The sequence below is a fragment of the Panthera tigris genome, chromosome B1 (genome assembly GCF_018350195.1).
Source record: "Panthera tigris isolate Pti1 chromosome B1, P.tigris_Pti1_mat1.1, whole genome shotgun sequence".
NCBI classification, from domain to species: Eukaryota; Metazoa; Chordata; class Mammalia; order Carnivora; family Felidae; genus Panthera; species Panthera tigris.
This window is the reverse complement of record NC_056663.1, coordinates 64,828,685-64,855,081: the sequence shown is the minus strand read 5'-3', so window position 1 is coordinate 64,855,081 and position 26,397 is coordinate 64,828,685. Positions and strand designations below refer to the sequence as shown.

General features: G+C 33.7%; 1 protein-coding gene across 1 annotated transcript in view; it reads right to left on the bottom strand.

Moving 5' to 3' along the window:
- Positions 1-1,402: 1,402 nt before the first annotated feature.
- The window catches only part of NAF1 (nuclear assembly factor 1 ribonucleoprotein), a 41,499-nt gene continuing 16,504 nt past the window's right edge, over positions 1,403-26,397 (bottom strand). Inside the window, exons 3-8 of the mRNA XM_007084223.3 lie at positions 22,937-23,030; positions 19,278-19,360; positions 12,802-12,962; positions 9,352-9,403; positions 5,717-5,819; positions 1,403-2,271 (exon numbers count right to left, since the gene is read on the bottom strand). Of these exons, the coding sequence (XP_007084285.1) occupies positions 1,808-2,271; positions 5,717-5,819; positions 9,352-9,403; positions 12,802-12,962; positions 19,278-19,360; positions 22,937-23,030 (957 nt within the window). The 3' untranslated portion in view covers positions 1,403-1,807. The remainder of the gene's footprint in view (positions 2,272-5,716; positions 5,820-9,351; positions 9,404-12,801; positions 12,963-19,277; positions 19,361-22,936; positions 23,031-26,397) is intronic.

Genomic DNA, 26,397 nt, shown 5'->3' with positions numbered 1-26,397 from the left:
AAAATTAAAAACTTAATAAAATATTAAAGCAATAAATAGAACATTGGGAAAGCAGAAGACACACACACACACATGATTTCCTAGGTCTCATCTTAGATCTATTGAATTGGAATCTGGGGATAAAATCCAAGAATGTACACTTTTAATAAGCTATCCCAACCTTAGGTGATTATTACATGTGATTTCTAGACACCCTGAAGTTTCAAAATCCCTCATGTATGAAGAAGCAAGTTGGATATTAAGTATTTCAGTTAGCAACTTAATCGAAGGCAGATACCAAATGGTATCATTCAGTTCTATGTTTCTTCAGAAAATAAATACCTAAAGTCAGATACTAGTACTTTAGGTACAGAGGTTCAAAGAATGCTTTTTATGCCTTGGTGATTCTAACGACTTGTTGATTTACTGTAATGAATGGTAACATCTTACTCTTTCCGTTCTTAGAGAAATTTTTTTTTCAGTGCTTCCAGATATAATCTCAATTAATTCTAACAATGTCCTATGAACTAATCTATGACAGTTAACTCCTAAAGAGAAGCTACAAACACATTTCAAGAAAGAAAAATGAAGTACAACACATGATAAAGTCAATGTACGCCAAAGCCAGGGCTTCTCAGTTGGGCCCCCGGAACTCTGCAAAGAGTCTCCTCAGCCTTCAGGGATGTGAAGAGGGGCCTGGGTGCAACCACAGTCCATGGGGTTGTGATGAATGGTCTCCAAATTACCCCAATGTGCATACAAATACTATTTTCTAAGGGTTTCAAGAAATAAAAGGTCGGGAAACAACAATTTAGTAGAAACTGCTGATGTGAGAATCAGTAAAACTAGGCCCGCTGGGTAATCTTAATTAAAACTTGGAATCCTTAGGTTCCTCATTGTTTGTTAAATAAGGACTAGTTTAAACTACTTCTAAGGCCTCTTCTATTTCTAAAATTCTGTAATTTTCCTTGCATTTACATTTCATCATGTAAAAGAATACTCAGGAGTAATTTAATTAAAAGCTCTAAATTCAGTCAGTCATTCCATAAATACTTATGAAGCACTAATCTGCAGCAGGCATGTGAGAATCTGAGAAACAGATACAGAAGACATAGTGTCCTAATATGGGGTTACATATATTTTATTGTGAATAAGTAACATACTTTATCATGAATAGTCCTTCTGTTCCTTTAATTAAATAGTAAAATCTACTACATAATGCCTCAGTAATGGAAATCTGCATAGATAATGAAAAGTTTGCCTATGCATAATTAATGAATGTTAACTTTAATTATAGTCAGCACTTCTACCAATATTGAAGGCTTTATTTCTCTGTACCTTCACTTACTTGAAAAAAAAAAATTAGAGAACATTAAAAATTACTGGTAAATTGCATTTACAATCAAAATCAATTTGCAAAGCATACATTTGTAAAAATAGTTTATTTTAAAGACTCTCAATAGGATTTCAGCATCTTATTTTCAGATATATCAAGAAGACAATGTGTTCAATATACTTTAACCCATGATGAAAGTTGCTCCAGATCTATTAGACCTATATACACTATTTAATTGAGCAGAAATAGGGAAAGCATGGATTCAAAGTTTTAATTAAATATTACATAATTGGATATCCCCCTCCACAAAGGTGAAATTTTCATAATGATACAATTTCACAAAGGTTACAAATATATATCAAGTCACGACTGAAGGAATCATTTAGTATTTTACAGTGTTAAAAATCTAGCTCCATAATTGCTTTCTTTAAAAAAAAAAAAAATCCTTCCCATATAAAAAGTCTACATTTCTCCAGAAATGTATACATTCCCCTAGTAGTAGGATCCAAAGTGAGAAGAATTACTATCTCCAGAAGAAGGAGGTGGAGGCAGCGGGGGAGGGGGTGGGGGGATGGAGTATGGTAAGGGAATTAATGGATGAGGTGCCATGTTTGGTGTGGCCCAACCCAGGTTTACAGATGCAGGCGGTGGAGGTGGTGGGAGTGGTGGCAGAGGAGGAGGGAGTGAAAAATTATGCATGTCAAACACCGGCGGAGGAAAAGGATACTGTGGCATGATAGTATTATCTGGTCTCTGAGGTGGAAATCCTGAAGTCTCCTGAAACACCATCTGTTCTGAGTTATAAAACTGTGGCGATGGAGGCCTGCCATGGCAAGGTCGAGGATATCTACCCCGGGAAAATCCTCGTGTGAATTCTCTGTTGCGATATCCTTTTGAGTGCTCTGAAGCAGAGCTGTGAGCATTCCAATTCTGATGTACTTCTGAAAAGTTTTCACCTATGAGTGAGGAAGAACACATTAAAAACAAAATTAAAATGAATTTTAATACATCAAAAAACACAGTATAAAATTTCAGTAATGCCTTTTCTTTAACTTCCAGGATATCTTATGGTAGCTAAAAAAGCATAAGGCTTAAGGTTATAAACTTTAAATGAATCCACAAGGCCAGAGGATGAGGAAGGGCAATAGATGTTTCATAAGAAACCACGGAGGACACATGGAAGTGGCACACTTCCAAGGCTGAAAGAAAACTCAATGTAGGATTCTATACTAAATGAAAATATCCTGAGGAAAACGGAAACCAAAGACATTCTACAATAAAGAAAAACTAACTTCTCTCCAGCAGACCTACCCTGCCTGACAGAATGACTAAAGCAAGTTTTGTAAACAGAAACAATAAAAAACTTGAAACATGAGAAAGGAGGAAAGAACACAACAAAAATATGAGTAAATACAATAAAGTGTCCTTCTCTGAGTTTTCTAAATTATGTTTGAGGTTGAAGCAAATATTATGAGTTTTTGTGATTCTAATTGTATATATATGAAGTATTTAATGCAAATTATATTATAAACTAGAGAATAATAAAGGGACATAAAGAGGTAGGGTTTCTAAACTGCACACAAACTGGTAAAACAATGACATCAGTAGGTTGTGATAAGTAATGTATGTACAATTTAATACCTACAGCAACCACTGAAAAAGTTATACAAAGAGACACATTCAAAAACACTACAGACAAATCAAAATGGAATTAAAAAAAAAGTTACAGTACCCACGGGCAGGCAGAAAAAATAAAACAGAGAAATGAAATCCAGAGAGAAAAAATAGGAAAGGGCAGACTTGAGCCCCAACATATCAAAAATTACATTAAACACGAATGGACTACATACATCAATTAAAACAGATGGAAATGCTTGTTAGAGTGGATTAAAGAACATGAACACAAGTCTATAAGAAACTCACTTCAAAGGATATAGTTAGGTTGAAAGTAAAAGGATAAAGATACATCGAAAGAAAGGAGTAACTACACTAATATCAGAAAAAGTAGGTTTCAGAATAAAGAAAATCACCAGAGAAAGAGGGAGACAAGTGAATTCAACAACATATGTAAAGAATTATACACCACGACCACGTCTGGTTTACTCCAGGGATGCAAAGGCTGGTTCAATATTCTAAAACCAGTGTAATCTACCTCATTAACAGACTAATGACAAAAAATTGTATCATGTTATCAATGCAGAAAAAGTACTGTCAAAATTTAATACTCTTCAGTCATAATTTTTTTAAAGCTACAAAAAATAGGAACAAATGGAAACTTCTCCTTAACTTGATAAAAACAGATGTTGTTCTCGAAAACCCTATACCTAACATTATACTTAATGATGAAAGACGGTGTTTTCTCTTATGATCAAGAACAAGCCACATTTATTCAACAGTGCCAGAGAGCTACTAAGGGAGACCAAAAAACAAAAACAAAAACAAAAACAGTTTGAAAAACAAAAAAGGAATACTGTCCCTATTTGCAACTGATGTAATTGGCTAAGTAGAAAATCTCAAACAAAAAACTCCTAGAACTACTGAGTTTTGCAAGGTCACAAGACAGAAGCTAAACATACAAATGTTAATTTTATTTCTACATTCTAGCAACAAACACATAGACACTGGCATTAATGATGCAAAACCATTTACAATGAATTGAAAATGAAATACTTAAGTGTATACTAACAAAAAAAAGTACAGGATTTATATTCTAAACACCACAAAATTCTGCTAGAAAAAAACAAAGAAGATCTAAATTAATAAAGATATATACATGTTTGTGCAATGGATGACTCAATACATACAGTTAACATATTAATTATCTCCAAACCAATAAACAGGTTTAAAACAATTCCCATCAAAATCCCAGCAAGACTTTTTGTCAATATAGAGATTATTAAAAACGCATATGGAAAAGCAAAGCAACTAGAATAGCTAAAATAACTTGGAAAACTGTTAGAAGAAAAAAATAGAGAAAAATCTTTTGGAATATATGTCTGGACAAGAAATCCTCAGACTCCACAAAAGAAAATCAATTATATATTAGGGATTCATCGAAATTAAAAATTTTTGTTCTGCAAATGGCTCTCTTGAGAGGATAAAAATACAAGCTACAGGCTGGAACAAATTATGTACAAGCTCCCATAACTCAAGAGTAAAAAAAGCAGAAATACAGTTACAAAATGGGCAAAAGACATGAACAAATACATCACTGAAGAAGATTTACAGATAGCAAATAAGGACATGGAAAGATGTTCAAAATACTTACCCATTAGGAAAATGCAAGTTAAAAACACAATTAGATTATCACTACACACTTATGAGAATGGCTAAAATAAAAAATGGTGGCAAAACTAAATGCTGGTGAGAATGCAGACAAACTGAGTCACTCATACACTGGTGATGGGAATCCAACTATCATATAATCCAGCAATTGTACTCCTAGACATTTATCCCAGAGAAATGAAAAGTTGTGTTCACACAAATACCTGTACACAAATATATAAAACAACTTTATTCCTATAACCCAAAATTATTAACAACCCAGATGCCTTGCATGACTGTTAAACAACCTGTAGTATATTCATACCATGGAATACTACTTTGAAATGAAAAGAAACAAATTTGACAAATAAAACAATCTGGATGAATCTCTGGGAAAGCTAAGTGACAAAAACCAATCCCTAAAGGTAACATATTGTATGGCTCCGTTTATATAACCATTCTTGACATGACAAAATATATTACAGAAATGCAGAAAAGATAAGTGATTGCCAAGAGTTAAGAAGGTGGGAGGGAGGGAAGTGGGAGTGACTATAAAAAAGGCAACATGAGGGGTGGTGGAAATATTCTGAATCTTGATTGTACCAATGTCAATATCCTGGAGGTTGTGATATTGTACTGTATAGTTTTACAAGATGTTACCATGTCAGGAAACTGGGTAACAGGCATGCCAGAAATCTCTATTATTTCTTCCCACTGCATGTAAACCTATAAAAAGTTTAGTTTTAAAAAAGGGAAAAGGAAACAGGAAAGGTATAATGAAAGGAAATGCATGTTAAAAAATAAAATACCTTGATTTAGATATTAAGTACTATATCATTTAATTCTAAACATGAAAGCAGAGGTTACTTAAGAAAAAAATGCCTATACGCACAACTGACTCACAAGCTTTTATCTATCCCTAGAAGCCATTTTTACGTCCTTACGCTTAAAAAACTAAGGTTGAATACTCCTCATGGCTCTCTTCCATCACATTTCACGCCATGTAATGCCTCCAATGTTAGATGGATGCCAGGAGGTAAAAAGAGAATTCAGAGGTTTCTTTCAGTTTTATTAGTAATGAACTTAACATAAACGTAAATGAAGATTAAAAAATCACTGTATATTGCATTTACTCACTTGATTCATTAGACTCAGACTTGAATTTTTTCCGGCCTTGAATCTGAGATTTTTTCCTCTGTTTGGCTTCTTTTTCCTTTTCATCATCACTGAAATCTAAGGCCTTGCAGAGGAAAATATATAGATTATGTCACATGGATTTTACCAATTCATTGGTACATACTTGGAAGTGAGAAAAAGCCTATTATTTAACACTGACCCCAAATAAGAAAAGAATGTTACTCTTTTTGATAATATTTTCTAGCAATATCTGAATTAACTCTTAATTAACACAGGCCAGAGTACTCAAGGCTTTTTATCTTTTAATTTCTAGAAAGTTTCAGATAGGTAACTTCTTTTCTCCCAGATTGGTAACTTTAAAATGCCAATCTTTAACAACTTTCAGATACAGATATTCCTTAGCTAGAAGACTGACCTCAAGTTTAAGAGTCAATATTCATCATAATGCCAGGTACCAAACAATGCTAAAGGGAAGGAATAGTTAGGAATAAGCAAATTACATAAATTATCAGATCTAATATAAAAAATATTCAAAAACTTATATATACCCATTATATGCCAGGTACTGTTCTAAACACTTTACAGGTATCAATAATCTTAGTTAATAATTATCTTTTAATAATATAATGTCAGGTATATTAAGGGTTGTAAATAAATAATAAGGCACAATATGGGCAGAAAAATCACTGCGGATGCTATTTAGATTGGACTGCAGGGAAAGGCTTATTAGATAAGCAGATACATGATGATCCGACTTCCAAGAGGAAATCATTTTAAATTACAAATGGGAAGAGTCAGTCTTACTTACAAGAGTAAGTAAGAATTGAGATTCACTGTTCTAGCCCAAATACCAAAGCTTAAAAGCTATATATATTATGACTTCTTAGAATAATTTTATTATTCTATTAATATCAAAAAACAGATATGTTTTACTTACACAGGTTCACTGTGTATGCATGTATATACATTAAGAGAAATAAAATGTATATGAAAGTTTTTTATGAGACTTTCAGTATAGCCTTGCTGAAATATATTCTAGATCAAATTTTCCAAGAACCAAGAGTCCATATACCTCAGAATCTATAATCAAAATCGAAAATATCAACGTTAGTACCTTCAAATACATGACATTTTATTGCTGATCTCAAAGTGCTAAGATTTTTAAGCTCCTGTTAAATCTGCTATCTGCCAAACACTAGGAAACTATTGAGATCAGATGGAAAACACTGTTTTCCCTGAAGCTGTTCAAATGAGATTAAAAAGCCAATGAACAAGTGCTATGACTCAGTGCTATGGGAGTATAGGACTGAAGAAAGGAAAAAAAAAAGGGCAAGGGAGATGTTTGTTATGAAACTCAAGATAAATCTCTAATGAATTAGCAGTGAAAATAAAGGAAAGAGAAATTTCAAGGAGAATATGTGAGAATATGTGCAAAGGCATGGTATATTTGAGACATGAAATTGGTTCTGTAAGGCAAAGTGAAAGCTGCTTATATAGAGAAATCAGATGATGAAACTGGAGAATAAAGAACCTTATGAGCCAGTCATTGGGCATGTCCTAAGAGCAGGAGGCCGGTATTAAAGGATTTTAATTGGCATTGGTTTATTTTAGAGAGTGCTTTAGGTAATAATTTTGCTATCATCTCCTAAGGTCAGAAAAAAATTCACTGTTTCTTGTATACACATTAATTGAAATTTATACTCATATACCTTACTTCAACTACAAACTACATATTCACGTATCAGAAATGAATATGGAAATGAAGTACATTCCTTATACATAATCTATGATTAATGTCAGGCAATAATTCTATACTACAAAATTTCATCATAATAAACTTTAAATCTCAAGAAGTTTTCTCTTATTACAGAAATAAGGGACGGTCAACTACTTCAAACAACAACAACACAAAAAAACCCCAAAAAATCCCATGAAGTACGCTGGGTTTTCATTTTAAAATTAACCTGATCATGCCAATTTTATAAACAGTTAACATTACCATAATTAGTAAGTTCAAAGCTTAGGTCTAAAACAACAGGGATGTATTAGAATATTTGCATTTCACAAGAAATATGTTTAAGACCTTTGTGAATTTTCTAATACTTTTTTTTTTTTAACGTTTATTTATTTTTGACACAGAGAGAGACAGAGCATGAACGGGGGAGGGGCAGAGAGAGAGGGAGACACAGAATCTGAAGCAGGCTCCAGGCTCTGAGCTATCAGTCCAGAGCCCGACACGGGGCTCGAACTCACGGACCGCGAGATCGTGACCTGAGTTGAAGTCGGACGCTTAACCGACTGAGCCACCCAGGCACCCCTTAAATACTTTAAAAACATACAATTTCAGTATGAAGATACCCTAAAAATAACTAAGAACACTAAGTGAACCTCAGAGCCTTAACAGAAATCACATGTATACCTAACATAAATTAGAAAACATAATCCCATGGTAATGTGGAATTAAATTAGGATCACTCACTGGTTAAATAACTCTCTAAGGCAGTATTACCTGATTCATGCCTCAGCAAAATTAGAAACTAGCATGATTCTTCACCACTGCTTAAAAACATCTAAAATGAACAAAGTTAAATCTACAAATACCAAGAATTTATAATACTGAGAAACTTCATCAGAATTAGTACATTTAAAAATTCTCATTTATAATATTCTTTCTTTACTTTGTATAAATTCATGCTATTTTCAAGAAGATATATACTCATTGCTGCAATTTTCGTATTTTAATAACTTAAAAAAAAGAAAATTTGCCTAACGATCTCCATGGAAAGTTAAATAATCATTACTCCTGACTATTCCACATCTCTAGAAAAACTGTCAAGCTACTTTGAGACATAAAACTAATTTGGCTGACATGAATTCAAGAAAGAAAATCAAGAGTTCTCTTTTTTAGGGAGGTAATTCTAAAAAAATGAAGAGGGAGGCAGATTCTAAGCAATTTTTTTTAAGTTTATTTATTTTGAGAGAGAGACGGAGAGAGAGAGACTGACCATGAGTAGGGGAGGGACAGAGAGGGGGAAAGAATCCCAAGCAGGCTCCTCACTGGACAGGGTTCAAACCCATGAACCGTGAGATCATGACCTGAGCCAAAACCAAGAGTCGGATGCTTAACCGACTTAGCCACCCAGGTGCCCTGATTCTAATCATTTTGTACCTCCAAAAGTAAGGCAGCTTATTAAAATGCACCATTAATAAATGTCTTCATGCCCCCATGGTTAATTTACTAAATTAAAGAATAAAATTGTTTTCAATGATGACAATTCTTCCTTTACCAGCTCTCCACAAAACTGATTAAAAACATAGTAAATTAGGAGGAAACTGATAAACTGATAAATATTAAAATATGGCTGAAAATATTTTTTTCCCAGAAATTTTTTAAAAAAATATTTTCCCCCCAATTGTTTTTTAATATTTTTTTTCCTAAAATGATCGATCAAAAACTCTCATTGAGGGGTATAAAACAGTCACCTGGGAGATGGAAACATTACATAGGTAGGCCCAAGGACGGCAGTGTGACTGCCAAGCAGCATTAAAGGACCTCGTTAAGGTCAGGTATTACACTTTATAAAATCAAGTCCTATATAATCCCTAAAATATTGTGTAAAGAGACTTATAGTTACTTCTGGTGGTGGTTCCTGATCATTCTTCCATGACGCATCTGATCCCCTATCCCTAGAAAGAGAAAATAAAAAGTCAAAAGAAAACAAGAAGTACTTAAGATTCTGCTAAGTGTTTATTAGTTAATAGTATAGAAAATAATGAAGTAGAAGACATGAGCTCAAACCTTAATTCTGCAATATATGTGAAAATAAGAGCAAAAAATAAAAGGACCAAGTGTATATTCTTCCCTTGTTTCAGAAGATGCGGAAAGCTAATAAGGAAAACACAAGAACTGGACACACATAAATATTAGAACCAGGGAACCAGAATAAGAAGCCAAGGCTGTGCGTGGTGTGCAGAGGAAAGTGGTTTTGCAGTTCATAAGCATCTCCAGAGGCAATGACTTTGATGATACCTGAGCTCAGTTCATAAAGTTCACTTCAACAAATGCTTATTCTACACCAACTATAGGTCAGACACAGTTCCAGTGTCAAGGATACAAAAATGACCAGGAGGCATTCTCTTATTTAAGATTTTACAGGTATAATGGTAGAGATAACAACATGATATCTTCCTGTATTTACCTGAGGGCTATCAATAATACTTCATGAGTAACCAAACCTTACTCCAACAGTGTTTCTCAAAAGAGAAGGCAGAAACAAGCTCTCATTTGGTAAGGAGAATTTTGAAGAGTCTGAAGGACAGTATAATCACAAGCATGAACTATTTTTAGTAGACAGTTTTATACTCTACAACCAACAGAAGTACATATATTATTAAGTAGGACTAGGATTTCTGAAAGCTCATCTTTATCTTTTTAATCTTTTTGATTTCTTAAGTTTGACAATATCTTGTTACTCAATTACATTAAAGTATTACAAAACTTTAGGAGATGTCCTCACTGCTTTAAATTAAATCTCAGAAATAAATGAGGTTCTCAGTTATTAATTCATTAAAATCATTAATATATTAATCTACAATCCATAAAAATAAATGTACAGATGTCAACGGGCTAGCAGAATATGAAAATCATGAAGTCTGCTCTTTTGGTTCAAAACTTTGACCCTGTATATGAGGGCACTATCAATGATTTTTGTATTTACAAAAAAGCTATTACTCAATAATTATTAGCTTACACCTATGCAGTTAACACAGCTCCAGTCCCCTTGTAACATATATGCCATCTCATGGCCTGGGGTGCCCTTAGCAAGAAGCTTAAAGACATAAACGGAGAAAGTTCCCCATTAGTATATTTACCACAGAAAATCAAAATCTACTGAAGAAGAGATCAAGCAACATTTCAAAAAGCACTTTTAACAAGAAAGTAAGCTCATGGGAAGCCAAAATTAAAATAGCCTTACTAGAGGTAGATAAACTAGAGAGGAGCTGAACTTCTCTACCTCAAAGGCAAGTACTCAACAGAGTTCCCATGCAGACATCAAAATACAGTCTAAAACAGAATAATCTTTGTCAGGTGGGGCTTCTGCAGGGTGGGCCTAATTTCCCAATTCTTTAGTTTATTTTTTCTTTCCAGGACAAAATTCTTATTCTTGCAAATCAAGAACAAAAACTTCTTCTACTATTTAAAATCTACTCAGTAAATGTCTTCAGGAAATCTTTTTAAGTGTATCTGTTTTAAGCTAAAATATTTTATTTGTTAAAAGTTAAAATTATGGCTGAAGCACCTGGGTGGCTCAGTCGGTCAAGCGTCCGACTTTGGCTCAGGTCATGATCTCACAGCTCACAGGTTGGAGCCCTGTGTCAGGTTCTGTGCTGACAGTCTGAAGCCTAGAGCCTGCTTCGGATTCTGTGTGTGTGTGTCTCTCTCTGCTCCTCCCACCGCTCATGCTGTCTTTCTCTCAAAAATAAATTTAAAAAAAAAAAGCATTAAAAGAAATTTTTTAAAGTTAAAATGATGCCATAACTACAGCAACATCCTAATATTTAAAGCAGAATGAAATACTATTTTAAGACATGATTTTATTTTTAATGTTTTAATTTTTTATTTTACTTTAGAGAGAGAGCATGAGTGGGGGAGACAGAGGAAGTGAGGGAGACAGAATCTCAAGCAGACTCCACACTCAGCTCGCAAAGTGACACAGGAGGCTGGATCACACCACTTTGGGATCACAACCCAAGATCCCAAAATCCAAGAGTCAGAATGCTCAACCTATTGAGCCACCCAAGCGCCCCTTAAGGAATGATTTTAAAACATGACTTTACTGTCTATTTAATTCACCTTTCTTTTTAGCAGTTATTTAGAAAAATCAACCTCACCAACTTAGGCAAAATGTTTCCCTCAGATAATTGTGTAGATTCCTAAACACGAGCTTAATGAATTATCAGAACAAAATTTTCATCTCTAAAATGATAAATGAATTCAGAGACTTCATTTACTATGTAAATACTTAAGAGATTTTTCGCCATGCCATCAGGACTAGCTAGTACTTTTGCTGTAGCTCCAGGGCTACTCACTGACTAAAATTCCTGTATGTTCTGCAAAAACCGCACTCCTAATGCTTCAACTATACTTCAAGTTTCCCATCAAAAGAGAGCTAGACCTAAAAGGGACTTGTGTGTCAAACTGAATGCAAAGTATTTTTGGATTTAGGATCCCCTCTCCTCCCCCAATCTTTTGAAGTGTTTCTTCCACTCCTAATTTTATAATATTTTTAAATGGTTTATATTCATTTCATTGTTCCAAAGCATTCAACTTTTTTTTCCCCAAAAAAGCTATTCTACTTGAACTATATGCCACTGATTTAATATAAAAATTAAATTATATAATTATAATAACAAGGTCAACTAAAAACAGCTCTACAGCTAACACCTGGCAACACAATTAACACATGGAAATGCAAAATTAATGAGTACCATAAACATGCAGAAATATTACTTCCATATGCCATAGGCATCATTTAGCATCTTATAAAAGGGAGAGCAGTAGTTTGTTGGTTAAATCAACCGTTTATCAACTTGATACATAACTTTTCAGGGACATATTTTAGTTGTCTCTTCTAGACACAATTTATAAGCAACTTGAAATGTACTCATTTTGTTTTTTTTCTTGAGAATTACAAAGTTTTATTAGTTAAGCCTATAATGTAATCCAAACTAAATAATTTTATTTAAAATGGAAAAGAATTCTTTTTGGGTGGTAATACTAATACTGAAATAGCATGTATGTTAGAAAAGTATATAATGGAAAAAATATGAATTAGAATTCAGAAACTTTATATGGTCCAAATGTATTCCTACTAGCTGACTATGCCTTTTTCAGTTAAAGATATAAATCATCTCTACCTGCAAAGTCTGATAACAAATTGTACCTTTCAAAGATGTTATTAGGAAAATAAATGAACTGTTTGGAAGACAGATATTTAACAATAATGAATGACCTTCACTGAAAATTATTCCTAAAATATAAACACCAGATAGGCAGACAACTAACATGTCAATAACATACTTACTGTTTAAGTTTTTCTGTGAATATGTATTGGGTGAAGTCTTTCATTGATGGAGCAAAATACATAGTATCCTTTATTTTAATATCTTTACTCTCAATGTGCTCTGAAGAATTAAAACGTAACACATAAAATGGATGTGCAACAGGTCCAAATATCTCAAATATCTATAAAATAGAAAAAACATAAATACCTCCTTTAATATGTAAAAAAGTAATTCAAACAGTAATATTTTTTAAAAACTGGTAATTGTTATAATAAGGTAATTCTCATGTCAGAACAATAAAACTGTATTTCTATTTAAGTCATTTTTGCATAATCAGTCTTCATATTTTGATTATAAATGCATCAATTCAATCCAGATTTCCTTTTTATGAATTTAAAACAAGTGTAACAAGTTTGTACCTTATTAAACTCAAATCATTTTGGTGGTATACCAATTAGATATAAATTATCATTTTTTTATTATTCCTCATTTAAGTTGTAAAGTATGAAGAAAAGAATTACAATGGATAACTTCTGAGAAATAAAATGCTGTGTCACTTGGACTCTTATAACACAAAACTTAAAAGCTAGCTTCTGCTTTAATGGGTATTCAATCATTTCTGCTGTTCCCATATGGTAGTTAACATTTTCATAAAATTAAACCACAACTGTTTCTAATTTAAAACTTAGAAAAGTAGATTTGAACTTGAAGTTGCTTATTTTTCAAAAACCAAAGAAGCTATACAGCCTTTAACTTTTATGTGAAGCAAGGACTTTCAGTACAGACATATTGTATTTCCGAAAATGTTTTAAGAATGATAAAACAAAGCCTCTTGTTTTCAAGCTCTTCTCAAAAGAAATACCTAAATTTTTAAAAATAATGTTTCTGGTAATAAATGTATGTATGTTATAGAAACTGGACATGACCAATATCAGTGTAGACTTCTATAGTCTTTTTTTCTATTAATAAATTTTTCCTTTTGAGACCACACTGTAGTTTTGTATACTACTCCCTTTTAAAACCAAAGGTTGCATTAAGTTTTTCCATGTTCTTCGTAAGTATATCTTGGTAGCTATAGCACACTCCTTTATAGATCTGGCACAATATATTTAACTTGTCTCCCAGGACATTTAGGAAGCTTTCAATTTGCTCAATATGATGAATAATGCCATGATGAGTATCTTTTTATGTAAATTTACATAGTTCAGGTTTCCTGAAAATTCATTGGTAAGGGGCAGAATTATTGGAGCCAAGAGTATGATTACTATTAAAACTCTGGATGTAAATTACAACTTTTGGGGCACCCCTGGGTGGCTGAGTCAGTTAAGCGTCTGACTCTAGATTTTGAGTCATGATCTCAGGAACCTTGAGATCAAGCTCCGAATCAGCGCTAACCGTGCAGAGCCTGCGTGGGATTCTCTTTCTCCTCTCTCTCTCTACCCCTTCCCCACCGTGCTCTTGCACTCTCTCAAAATAAATAAATAAACTTAAAAAAAATTACCAAATAACTTTCCAAATAGCTTTGATCATTTTAAACCAACTGCACTGAAAGTATGTTTTAGTACCTTCTCAGTTCTTGATTTTTGATAGTAAATATTCTCATTTTATTCTCTTCAGTATACCATTCAAGGTTTTATTAAATTTTCAGTTAGGCATAAAACAGGCAGGGTACCAATATTCTGAAGACATGATTACCCTAAAAACAACTAGTAGTATTCAATACAAGTGGCAACATATTCTGAAATAACACTAATAGCATAAAAAATTTATCTTTTTTTAATTTTAAAAGAAAATAGCAAATTTGCTTTGAAAGGATCTAGATACAAAGAGCAGACCTCTTCCAACCAGAACCACAAAGGACAGAAGGGATATCCTAGAGCATGACTCTTACTGGTTTACATTACATAAAGTAACAGATTGTCTTGTCACTTTTTTAAAAGCCTTAACAATTATTGGGGCAGCTGGGTGGCTCAGTCAGTCGAGCATCTGACTTCAGCTCAGGTCTTGATCTCACGGTTCATGAGTCCAAGCCCCACATCGGGGTCTCTGCTGTCAGCCTGCAGAGCCTGCTTCAGATCCTCTGTTCCCCTCTCTCTGCCCCTCTCCCGTTTGTGCTCTCCCCAAAATAAGTAAATATTTAAAAGAAAAAAAATTTAAGTCTTAATTCTTTTTTAACTTTGATAAATATAGACAAATCTCATTCTTCAAAGTTTGGACAGGGATAAAATAAGTTTTTGAAAAATTTCCTATAAAAGTATAATAATCATTGTTTGCAACCTGGTACATAAAACTGTTTCCCAAGGAATGGTTCCCTGGATAAATAATTCCATATCCTGAGAAATGATTTCACTAGAGCAATGCCTTAATAGCCTCAGGTTTATATACAGACTAGTTTGAACTAACATTCAAAATTCTTGGATAAAAATCAAAGCATGCTTAGTTCACTATTGTTAAGATCTTAAGTGTTGATCAGCTGTATCTATGAGAAAATCATTATAAAGTTTTAAGTAAAATAACACCACATACATACAACAGGTGACAGGAAGCTCCATTAGTGAATCCATATATGGCTTACACCAAAACTGAGAAGTATTTATGCTACTAACTTGAATAGCCACAGGAACACTTAACTGAGTTCACATAAGCAATTTAGCTAACCCAGAGTTATAGAAAAAAAAAAAAAAAGGGGGGGATTTGACAATATTTTAAACTACTATCAGCTTCAAAGTATAGATTTTAGACTGGCTAATACTTGAAAGCTAAACTGTGAAGAACGACTTCAGACAAAGTAGGGCTCAGGCCAGCCCCACTTCACCTCACAGTTTTACCCCTACTCAGTCTTCAGACCTGCCCTTGAGGATTCTGCAAGAAATCCTGACTACAGATGCAAGGAAAGAATGGCTGAGACAACAGTGTGAGAAACAAAACTTAGGATAATGATGTCTAAGATATTTACTTTAAGGAAGGCAAAAAGCTTTCTTTATACTCTAAATAGTACATATTCCATAGAAATACTCACAAAAATCTAATCCAACTAATGTTTTATACTTGCCCTGTCATTTGAGAGGTAGTCTTCAGTGTCCTTCCACTTGGCTCTAGAATATACTTACCATCTCTTACTTAAAAGCAGTATCTTTCTGCTAAAAGACCTCAAAGGATTCCTGTCACACACAGAGGTCACAAACACACACCACTACACCACATTACACAGATCTAGCATAGGGTCTGTTAGGAAAACAACTGACAAGAAGAGAAGTACATTCATTCCCCCAAATTCTCATTCTACAGCACAGTCCATGCTTAGATGTTCTACATGCAGCCTGGCAAAAGTTCTAGTGGCTGGGGGCCAGCATGAGACAGCTGGCTAAAGATGCATCGAGAACACTCCACAGCCATAAAGAATTCTCCTATCAATTACTATTGTGACTTCCTATTAATAAAAATGAAAAAATAAGAGTATTCTAGTTCACTGGTTAGAATAAATGATTATTTCAATCACCCTGTGTATTATTACTTCACAAGTTGCTGGGGGAGGAAAAAAAAAACACTGTATCAAACTATACTTCCAGAAAATCAACACATACTACCAACCAGACTGTAACAAAGTATTCTTTAAATAAAGAATCTTTAAAAAGATCTTTAAAAAAAAAAAGATCAGTAAAAATTTCTGCTCAATATTTGACAGGGAAAACATTTCATTGTTTCATTAGAAAGTAAAGTACATAATAATTAAAAAACAAAACCTGTTCTAACAAATACTGAAGACTAAATGCAAAACAAACAAGTAATTCATGTTATATAGGGATAATATATTGCATAGGTTGGTCAATTTTTAAATTCCCTGATATTAAAGAGCTAAACATTAAAAATAAAATTTTATTCATTTATCAAAAGGAACTATTCATCATCAGGATTAAAGGGCAAAAGGTAGAAACACAAATCCAAGGTCACCTTCCTTACATCAGTAGGGAAGGGGGAGGAGGTTTAAGGGAAATGCATCAGACAGACCAAATGGGTTGGAAACTCAATTTTATTCCTTTTTAACTTTGTGATCTTTAAGTAAGTGGGGATAATTTCACTTGCTTACAGAATTTCAATGAATTTTAAAAGATATACAGGGGTGCTGGGGTGGCTCAGTGGGCTGAACAACCGACTCTGACTCAGGTCATTAACTCACAGTTCGTGAGTTTGAGCTCTGCGCCAGGCTCTGCACTGACAGTGTGGAGCCTGCTTGGGATTCTTTGTCTCTCCTCTCTCTCTCTGTCCCTCCCCTACTCATGCTTTCTCTCTCTCAAAATAAATAAACTTAAAAGAAATAAAAATAAAAATAAAAAAATATACAAAATATCACTGTGGCTCATTATTGTTGAAGGGCAGAGGAAAAAGAAAAGATATACAAAGGTTTGACATTGAAGGTAAAACTAATTTAGTGTCCAAATAAGATCTAAAACAGATTCAATTTCATTTTCTGATCAATGGTTTGATATTCCCAACTCTCCTCTCCCCTGCCATTATATTGGGGAATCATTTCAAAGTGCTTCCATTTATGATCAAATATTTTTTAAAGGCTTGTCACTTCTTGAATTTACAAAGCTCTCTATGTAAAATTTAGAAATAGATTTAATTTTTCCCTCTAGACTTATGTCACATAACTAAAGTTAGAGGCGTAAATGTTACATTTTTATCTGATACCTTTCAAATTCAAATGACAAAAGAAATGAATATTAACATTAGTCATGATTATAGAATTAAAAATTCAAATGTAATGAGAGATATTAAGAAATGTGAATTTAGAGGCTTTTAACTGGCTTAGTGTTGGGTATTGTGAAATTAAAATTGTCTAAGCTAGCTATTTAGAGAAAAAGGTAACTGTCACAAAAATCATAAATAAAAGGAATCATGGAAATGATCATTTTCAACTCCTAGGCAGAAAATGAAGAAATATGTTTCTGTTCCCTCTTCTCCTCTCCCTTCTTCTACATCTTTCTTGAGGACAGCGAGAAATGCTTTGCTTTTGCACTGGGGCAGAATACTGGTTTCTCCTAAAGAAGTATATACGCCCAAGGGCACGGAGAGCGGCTCATGACACAGTCATCTACTCATTTCCCATCCCTTTTCTCTCTCAACCTTCTCTGCAGTACAGCCCCCTAGCATATCTCTAACACCTCACAAAGGCACCAGCAGAACCCATACTTGAAAGAAAAGGACTGAGCTTAGGTATTTGAAAGACAAAAAAGTACAGCACCATCCTTTAAGCATTAAATCATCTTTCTTCCCCTCACTGACTTTCTCCAGCATTGCCAAAATAGATTAGCTCTAGACTCCAATTAATTCTACCACTGATTGCTTTGCAATCCTAAGTCACTCATTTCTCTTTGGTAAATTAGCCTGTCAACCTAATATATATATATATATATATATATATATATATATATATATGATTTTATATATTGTAAACTTAAATATACTTGCATTAAATATAAATATAAGTAGGTAGTATAAGGTGGTAGGATCCTGATAAAAACCTGAGCTCTTTCCAACTTGTGTTAGAATGGGATAGTAGGGAAGTGGCAGAAAAAAGGGAAAATTACATGAATGATCCAATAATATAATTAAAAAGATATGCTTTTTTTCTGATTAGATATAAATTAATTGTCCTAGAACAAAAAAAGAAGCCAACTGTTGGTTACCTGGGAAAAACTAAACCCCAAAAACCTACTTCTTATCTGTCTTCAACACAATACACAAAGAACTGTACTCTGTATGGTGCAGAAATGCTGAGGTGAATAAAGCTACCCCTACAGCCAAAAAAGGAACACTTGGTTGGTATTTATATTCTTGACTTTACATCCTTTGCTGACTGCTCAAAATTGCACAGATTTGGTAAAATGTGAAGTCTTCCATATTAAAGATGGACATGCAGAGTTGTTCCATTCGAAGGATGTTAGAAGGGACTCAACTTTATGTTAAGTACTAAAGTACACATACTCATAATTTCCCAGAATGTGCTTACAATGACACTTTACAGCTATTGCTGAAATCTTTTTCTACTTTTTCTTTTTTCCATCCTCAGATTCTACCAGAGGAAACCAAAGTCTAAAGTTTTGAGAGCCACCACTCGAAGGGACTCACAAACCAAAAAAAGGTTAACTACTACACTGTAGAAAGTTCCCTGCACTCAACTTTGAGTACTTGGAGATATTCAATATGTAGAACCACTGCCTCACAAAGTACCTGACAAACGGAGAAAAATGTATTTTATATTTAATGATGCAAGCAGCAAAGAGTGATAAGCAGTATTAAACCAATATATCAACAGATAAGAAGCACTGACGAAAATCAAGAAAAAACTAAAACTTCAGAGCTCTAGATTGCTCACCTACTAAAATTAATAAATTCTTTCTTTTTAGGACAGATAGGGAAAGTCAGAAAAAACAATCAACAAAGAAACAGCATAATTTTTAAGATCTGATTTTTTTTTTTTTTTTTAACAAACCTTTCCTGCTGCCTGTCGATCACTTTTAAAAATTACAGTCTCTTCATTAACCGGAGGTAGGTTAGTCATGGATTCAATTATTACTGAAAAATGAAACAGAGCAGATATTTCAAGATTTAATTAGACAATAATGTAAAATTTAAGTAATAATTTTATTTAGCCTTTAATTCCAACATAATTTAAAATGAAATTTAAGATGAGATAATGTATCTGGTAACTATTTCTCTTAAATCAACAAGCTATTTATTATCAAGTGATACAGGGAAATAGAGTCTACATATTTTTATTTATTACAGAAAGCTACAGTTCTAGGGCACCTGTGTGGGGCACCTGGGTGGCTCAGTCCATTAAGCATTCAACTCTTGCTATCTATTGGCTCAGGTTGTAACATCGTGGTCATGAGATTAAGCCCTGAGTCAGCATGGAACCTGCTTGAGATTCTCTCTACCCATCTCTCTCTCTCTGCCCCTCTTCCACTCACACACGTGCATGCTCTCTCTCTCTCTCAAAATAAATAAACTTAAAACACACACCAAAAAAAAAAAAACCCAAAAAGCTACAATTCTAAGAAAAAAAAACACTAAAGTATAAAATCTCACAGAAAAGTTGTATCGCCCATTAAAAAGTCAATAAATTTAAGTCATGTACATTTTCTCAAGCAACTTTTATCCAAAAAAGTATAATCGCATTTACTCACAAAACTCTTATTTTAGGAAAAATCAGTCTTCTTTCTCATTGTAGAAATTCTTTTCTACAAAGAACTGAATACTTACTGTTTTATGAAAACGCTAAAGACTTCATAAAAGCATCTTCCTCAGAACAGATGAAGAATGATAGGACTCAACAGCAATTTTTATCACTCTCTCAAAAAGCAATAGCATTATCCCACTAGTCTATCATAATCAATTCCTGTATATGACACAAATGTTAAACAACCAGTCTACCATACATAGCAAAGAGAAAAAACAAGCAGTAGGCTCTTAGAAAATTAGAGTAACAAGCAAGAATACTTTGCCACATTACAGATGTCACGTCTACTTGAGAAACGAAATATAGTAATTCATATTATTAAAATTCACTTCAAAAACTTCAATTGTATCAGTTACTACCTCTTTTAAAAATATTTTTTAATGTTTATTATTTTGAGAGAGAGAGAGAGAGAGAGAGAGAGAGAGAGAGAGTGAGCATGAGCGGGGGAGGGGCAGAGAGAGTGGGGGAGACACAGTATCTGAAGCAGGCTCTAGGCTCTGAGCTGTCAGGACAGAGCCCCATGCAGGGCCTGAACCCACGGACTATGAGATCATGAGCTGAGCAGTAGTTAGGGACACCTAACCAATTGAGCTACCCAGGCGTCCCCATCAGTTACTGCTTCTAAGTTCTGAACATACGTATAAGTCACAGATTATATATAGATCAACATTTTTTGAGTTAGATCTGTTTCTGGAATAAAGATGATGAGTAAGGATTGATAATGATAGTGAGCACTAAGAGAATTCATTTTCAATCATCTCTCTTCCCTAATCCCCTTCCCAAGAATCAAATTACATGAAAATAAAAGATCACCTAATCTAATACCTTCATTTCATAAAAGGATGAGAAAACAGGACTCAAGAGATTAACATTATCATAATGTTAATATCTTATAATCATAATCTGGCTAATTCCAGACCAAGTTATCACCAGAACCTAAAATCTTCCTGCAACATCACAACTACTGACCCTGTTTCCACAGCCTACAGAACTATTCTTTTTTTATTATGATTCTAGGTGGCAGTTGCAGGTAGTTGGGTACAGATCAACTTAAAGTTTATACCATACACTGATAAAGATTTTCAAAGGCTTTCAACAGTCAAATAGGTACTAGCACAAGATCCTTAATTTTATGACATCTCTCTACTTCTACCAAGGTGAATAATATCTAATTAGCCTCCTGTATTTTCCAAATTAAAACAGAGAGAGAGAGAGGAACAAACCAGCAGAACTTGTAGAAGAACTGCAGAGTACAAAGCCAAATCCTCTCTTTTTCTCTTTGGGTTCTCATTTGAACTCATGTTATTTTTTGCTTAATGTACTAATACTTCATTTTCTCTTTTATAATCTGGTCCAAATAATGTTAGATATTTTAGGCTCTCAAAAGAGAGGAGTATGTGATAATTTTGACACAATCTTTTTTCCCCAGCAGCTTGAGAATTCTGTTAGTCTATTAGGGCGTGCTAGTCAAAACAGTATCTTTAAAGAGCATTATTCTGTGCTTATCAAATAGTTCACATTTTTTCTTGATAAACATTATGACCTAAATTTTTTCTATAAACATCAAGCCTAATAGATGCTCAACTCATACCATGTAAGCAAATAATTATTTATTTGACTTATTTATGTACATTCTTAAATGCCAAAAGTAACTCAAAAACCAGTAAATGTAAGGATTTTAGAATCAGGTAAATAAAGAGTTTTAATAATCATGATTTTTATAAAAAGGATGTTTCACTTTAATCAAAATTTTGATTAATAAATTGTAAAAGTACAAAATTATAAATGTATGAAGTTTTAAAAATATTGGTGTGGACACTGTTAGGAAAAGGTCAAAAGTCCAATTTCTATCACTGACTCATTATACAACTGATCATAAGGGCAAGTAAATTGGGTTTTCCTGTATCCCTTAAGTCCTGTAAACTAAGGAGGCTGGTGGACAATCTAGGTCTACCACCCATTTTAAGTATCTTTGACTTTGTCAACTCTGAGTTCTATTTTCAGGTGTATCTCACTATAAGACTTAATGGTAGCTACATTAACTTCAAGGCCTTTCATGTTCCTACCTCACATCCTAGAGCTAAAAGAAATCTGTAATATATAGTTCTCTTAACCAACAGCTTTAAATTTCATGCCATTAAATCACAGAGCTAATTTACATGTTTCTAAAATAAAAATCAAAGGCAGTAGGCAGAAAAATGTTCACTCCCCACCCAAAAGATACCCACATCCTAATCCCTGAACCTGTAAATATGTTTACATTAAAAAAAAAAAAAAATCGCAGATGTGATTAAGGTTAAGAGCCTTGAGATGGGGAGATTATCCTGGATTATACGTGTAGGCCCAACCTAAGGAGTCCCTAAAAGCAGATAATCTTCTAAGGCTGTAGTCAGGGAGAGATATGATGAAGGGAGAAGGGTCACAGATAAGGCATATTATTGCCTTTGAAGATGAAGGGTGCCATGGGCCAAAGAATGCAGGCAGCCTCTAGAAGCTAAAAAAGACAAGAAAATGGATCCTCCCTAGAGCCCTGACAGAAACTCAGCCTTGACGAATCCTTTAATTTTAGCATAGTGAGACACATATCAAACTTCTGGCCTAGAGAACTGTAGAATAATAAATTTGTGTTGTGTAAAGTTATTAAATTTGTAGTAATTTAATAGTAGTAAAAAATGAAGATACCAAATCAAATTCTGGAGAAATGTCAGTAAAAGTAGACTTTAAATTTTTAAAAAGACAATGTATTTATTAGTAACCTATACAAGTAAAAACTGAATTTATCTATTCAAACTTAGTGACTATAAAATGAAGTATTATTACATATTTCACAGAAAATTCACTAGTCATAAATTCTTTGATGAATACATACCTGGATACAAAAAATTTGATTAATAAAATCATTTACATACCTAATTGCTCAATAATACTTGAAACCATCCCAAGAGGCTTTAATTCAATATCTTCAGGCAGGATAATAGTGAGTTCTTCAACAGAAGGTAGTTCCTATAATATAAAAAAGCACTGATCTTCCTCCAGCTTCACCAACTTAAAAAAAAAAATGGGACATCATTTCTATTTAAAGTTTTATAAACATGTCTGACGATGTAACGTTAGGCACTCAAAACATCACTTTGATGTTATCCTTGTTAGTGTCTGGCAGTATTTCTCCCACCTCCAATATCTCCCCACATGAGTAATACAATAACATCTATAGCTTAATCCAGCTAGACAAAGAACACAGACAAAAGTACCTAGATTTGCCGACCAATCACACTTGAATGAGACAAAGAAAAGAAAAAAAAAAAAGCTATCACTGTTAAGGAATGCATGATTTAAAAAATAGACAATTCACACAGTGAGTCCCAGAAAAATCATTCTATTGGTCACTACGACTTCTCCAACAGAAGTGTTCTCTCACTTAGCCGTCTTAATTTGGTTAATCAATTTGATTGGGACTAAGCAGTTGAAGACAAGCAGCAATCTTTTCTGGGGCTTTGTGAAAGACAGTAAATGTCTGGCCTCTTCAGGAAAAAGTACAGAATTTCTAGGATACAGAATGTAGGCTCCAACCTGCAAAAGCGGTGACTGTGTTCCTGGAATCTTCTTTCTCTATGTTAAAAACTAAATTTCTTTACAATTCCTCTTTTTTGACCCTATCTCAGTTGCTATAGAAACTAGACGTTGAAGTAGAGATGAAGTTGAAGAGAAATTTAAGAGTAAAACTGACCTTAGGTTTTAAAGTAAACAGAGCTTTCTATTTTTGACCTTTTCCAAAAGATCATAATTAACTTTTACAAGGAAGTTTTTTCCTTAAGAAGGCTTGAAAGTGTAAAGATCCTATGGATGGCATATCAGGAGTTAGTATGGGAGGAAAAAGATAACTTCTGAAGAAATGCCGGAAAAGATGGGAAAACCTAAACAATACAATATACTGCAGATGGATGTATCTTGGGTAATCATTTTCCTCTTCAGGGATCAAACAAGGTTTTTAACAAATCATATAACCAGAGTTGAAGTGTATAACTTGCTTTTATTTTCTGATCAAGAATTATTTACGAAAAACTACACTAAAAGTCTCAACCAACTCAATGCTTAAGACTTAATCTCTGCAAGGTTAGTCTAGATGGTGATAGAGGAAATGACTGTCTTATGTTAGAATTTTTCTGAGTTCTTTTAGGGAGAGGACAGCCACTGTTCATTTTTGCATATTAAACATGGAAAGTCTTTTCTTGTCAAGACCATGGTTTGAAAGTGGTCCATGTGTACATTAGAATAGAGAAGGGAGTACAGTTAGTAGAAATGATACAGAACACGTGACAAGGAACAGACCTGTTTAAGAAGTTCTTAGGTAAAGAAATCCCACACCCAGTTAAATACAAGAATGGAGAATTATAACACTGGGAGACTGCAGACAGGAAGGCTTTACTGATATTTAAGAGGACAAATCACACTGATTTCTGCTTCTAGGAGTGGCACCTCTTAAAAATAGCAAATGGAATTTTCTAATGCAAAAGTGTAAATTTATTTTTTTTAAGTTTACTTACTTATTTTGGGGGGGGGGGGGCAGAAAGAAGGAGAGAGAATCCCAAGCAGGCTCCACGTTGTCAGCGCAGAGCCCAACACAGGGCTCGAACTCACAAACCGTGAGATCATGACCTGAGCCAAAATCAAGAGTCAGACACTTAACTGACTAGGTCACCCAGGCACCACACTAATACAGAAGTATAGTGATGAAATCTGAAATCTGCCCCACTGACTAACCAAATTATAGTTAAATCTAATACAAAAATTTTCATCACTTTTGGATTGTGATAAAGCCCACTGCTTAAATAAACTCAGGATCATGGAGGCAGAACAAAGAATAAGAAGACTCCAAAAGAGAAAGCGCTGTTAGAGCTTTTGGGAAAACTTCTGAACTGAGGTAGACCACATGCCATTAACACTTAGGACACAAAAATCAATGTTACTCTCAAATAAATAAATGCTATTTGGCCACAAAATGAAAAGCTCCTTGTTTTTCATTTTCTATGAAGAGAAATAAAAATCTATGAAATATACAGTCATTATATTTTGGTATCGATCTATATTCTGATACTGTTTTGATTTCCTTTAACTTTAAAATATATGTTCCCTTTTTTAAAAAAAGGAAAAAAACAGTACAGAAGGATTCAAAGCAAAAACCAAAAATTCCCCAATCTTATTACCTTCAACCTCCCAATTCCTCTCCAAAGATGGCTGTTAATAGTCTTTTAAATACACTTACTATGCAGATATAAACTCTACATTTCTAACTTTTAAATATTTTACTTAAAATATCCAATTATGCAAGCTATCCTTTTTACCTATCATTTTGTACATCTTTCTACAACAAACACCTAATTTTTTAAACATTCTTACAGTATATCACTGTATAGATGGACTATAATTTAACACAGTCACCTGATATATTTGCCACTTTTTAATTTTTATCATACCTATGATACAATGAACTTTCACATATATCTTTGCATAACTCCTGTTATAAACTCCTGTAAGTAGAACTGCTAGATCCAAAGGTATAAACACTTTTCATTTTTTACTGATACTGTTAAATTTCTTTCCAAAAAGGTTTTGTCAGAGGCAGCTGGGTGGCTCAGTCAGTTAAGCGTCCAACTTTGGCTCAAGTCACGATCTCACAGTTCGCGGGTTCGAGCCCTGCAATGGGCTCCAGCTCTGGGCTGAGAGCTCAGAGCCTGGAGCCTGCTTCAGATTCTGTGTCTCCCTGTCTCTCTGCCCCTCCCCCCATTTGCACTACGTTTCTGTCTCTTGGGGAAAAAAAAGTCAAAAAGGTTCATCAATTAACAATTCCACAAATGATGAGATTTTTCCCAGATTCTTGTAATCACTGAGAAGCAACCCTGAAACCTTGGCCAGTCTGAGAGGTCTACAATATAAAATACATCTTGCTTTAATTTGAATTTCTTCATTAATCAGGAAGACTGTGCATCTTTACGTGTTTCCTGGCTCTCTGACTGTTTACGAATTGTGTATCTTATACATTTTTCTTTAAAATTTATCTTTTTATAAATTTATAAGAACTATGTATTAAAGAACATTTGCCCTTTATCAAATATGAAGAAAATATCCACTTGCTTACCTCCCAGAATGCATTTAAGTTGCTTAACGAACTTCAGCATTTTAATTTTTATGTAAATATATCAAGCTTTTCTTTCTTTGGCTTTTGACACTTGTGTCACTAAAAAGAAAGACCTTCCCTATACCAAAATCGCTTTTTAAATTCACTGATATTTTCATTGCTTCTAATCTCATTTTTAATATTTCAATTTGGTCCATTTATAATTTTACTTTTGTATAAAAGCAAAGCAAAGAT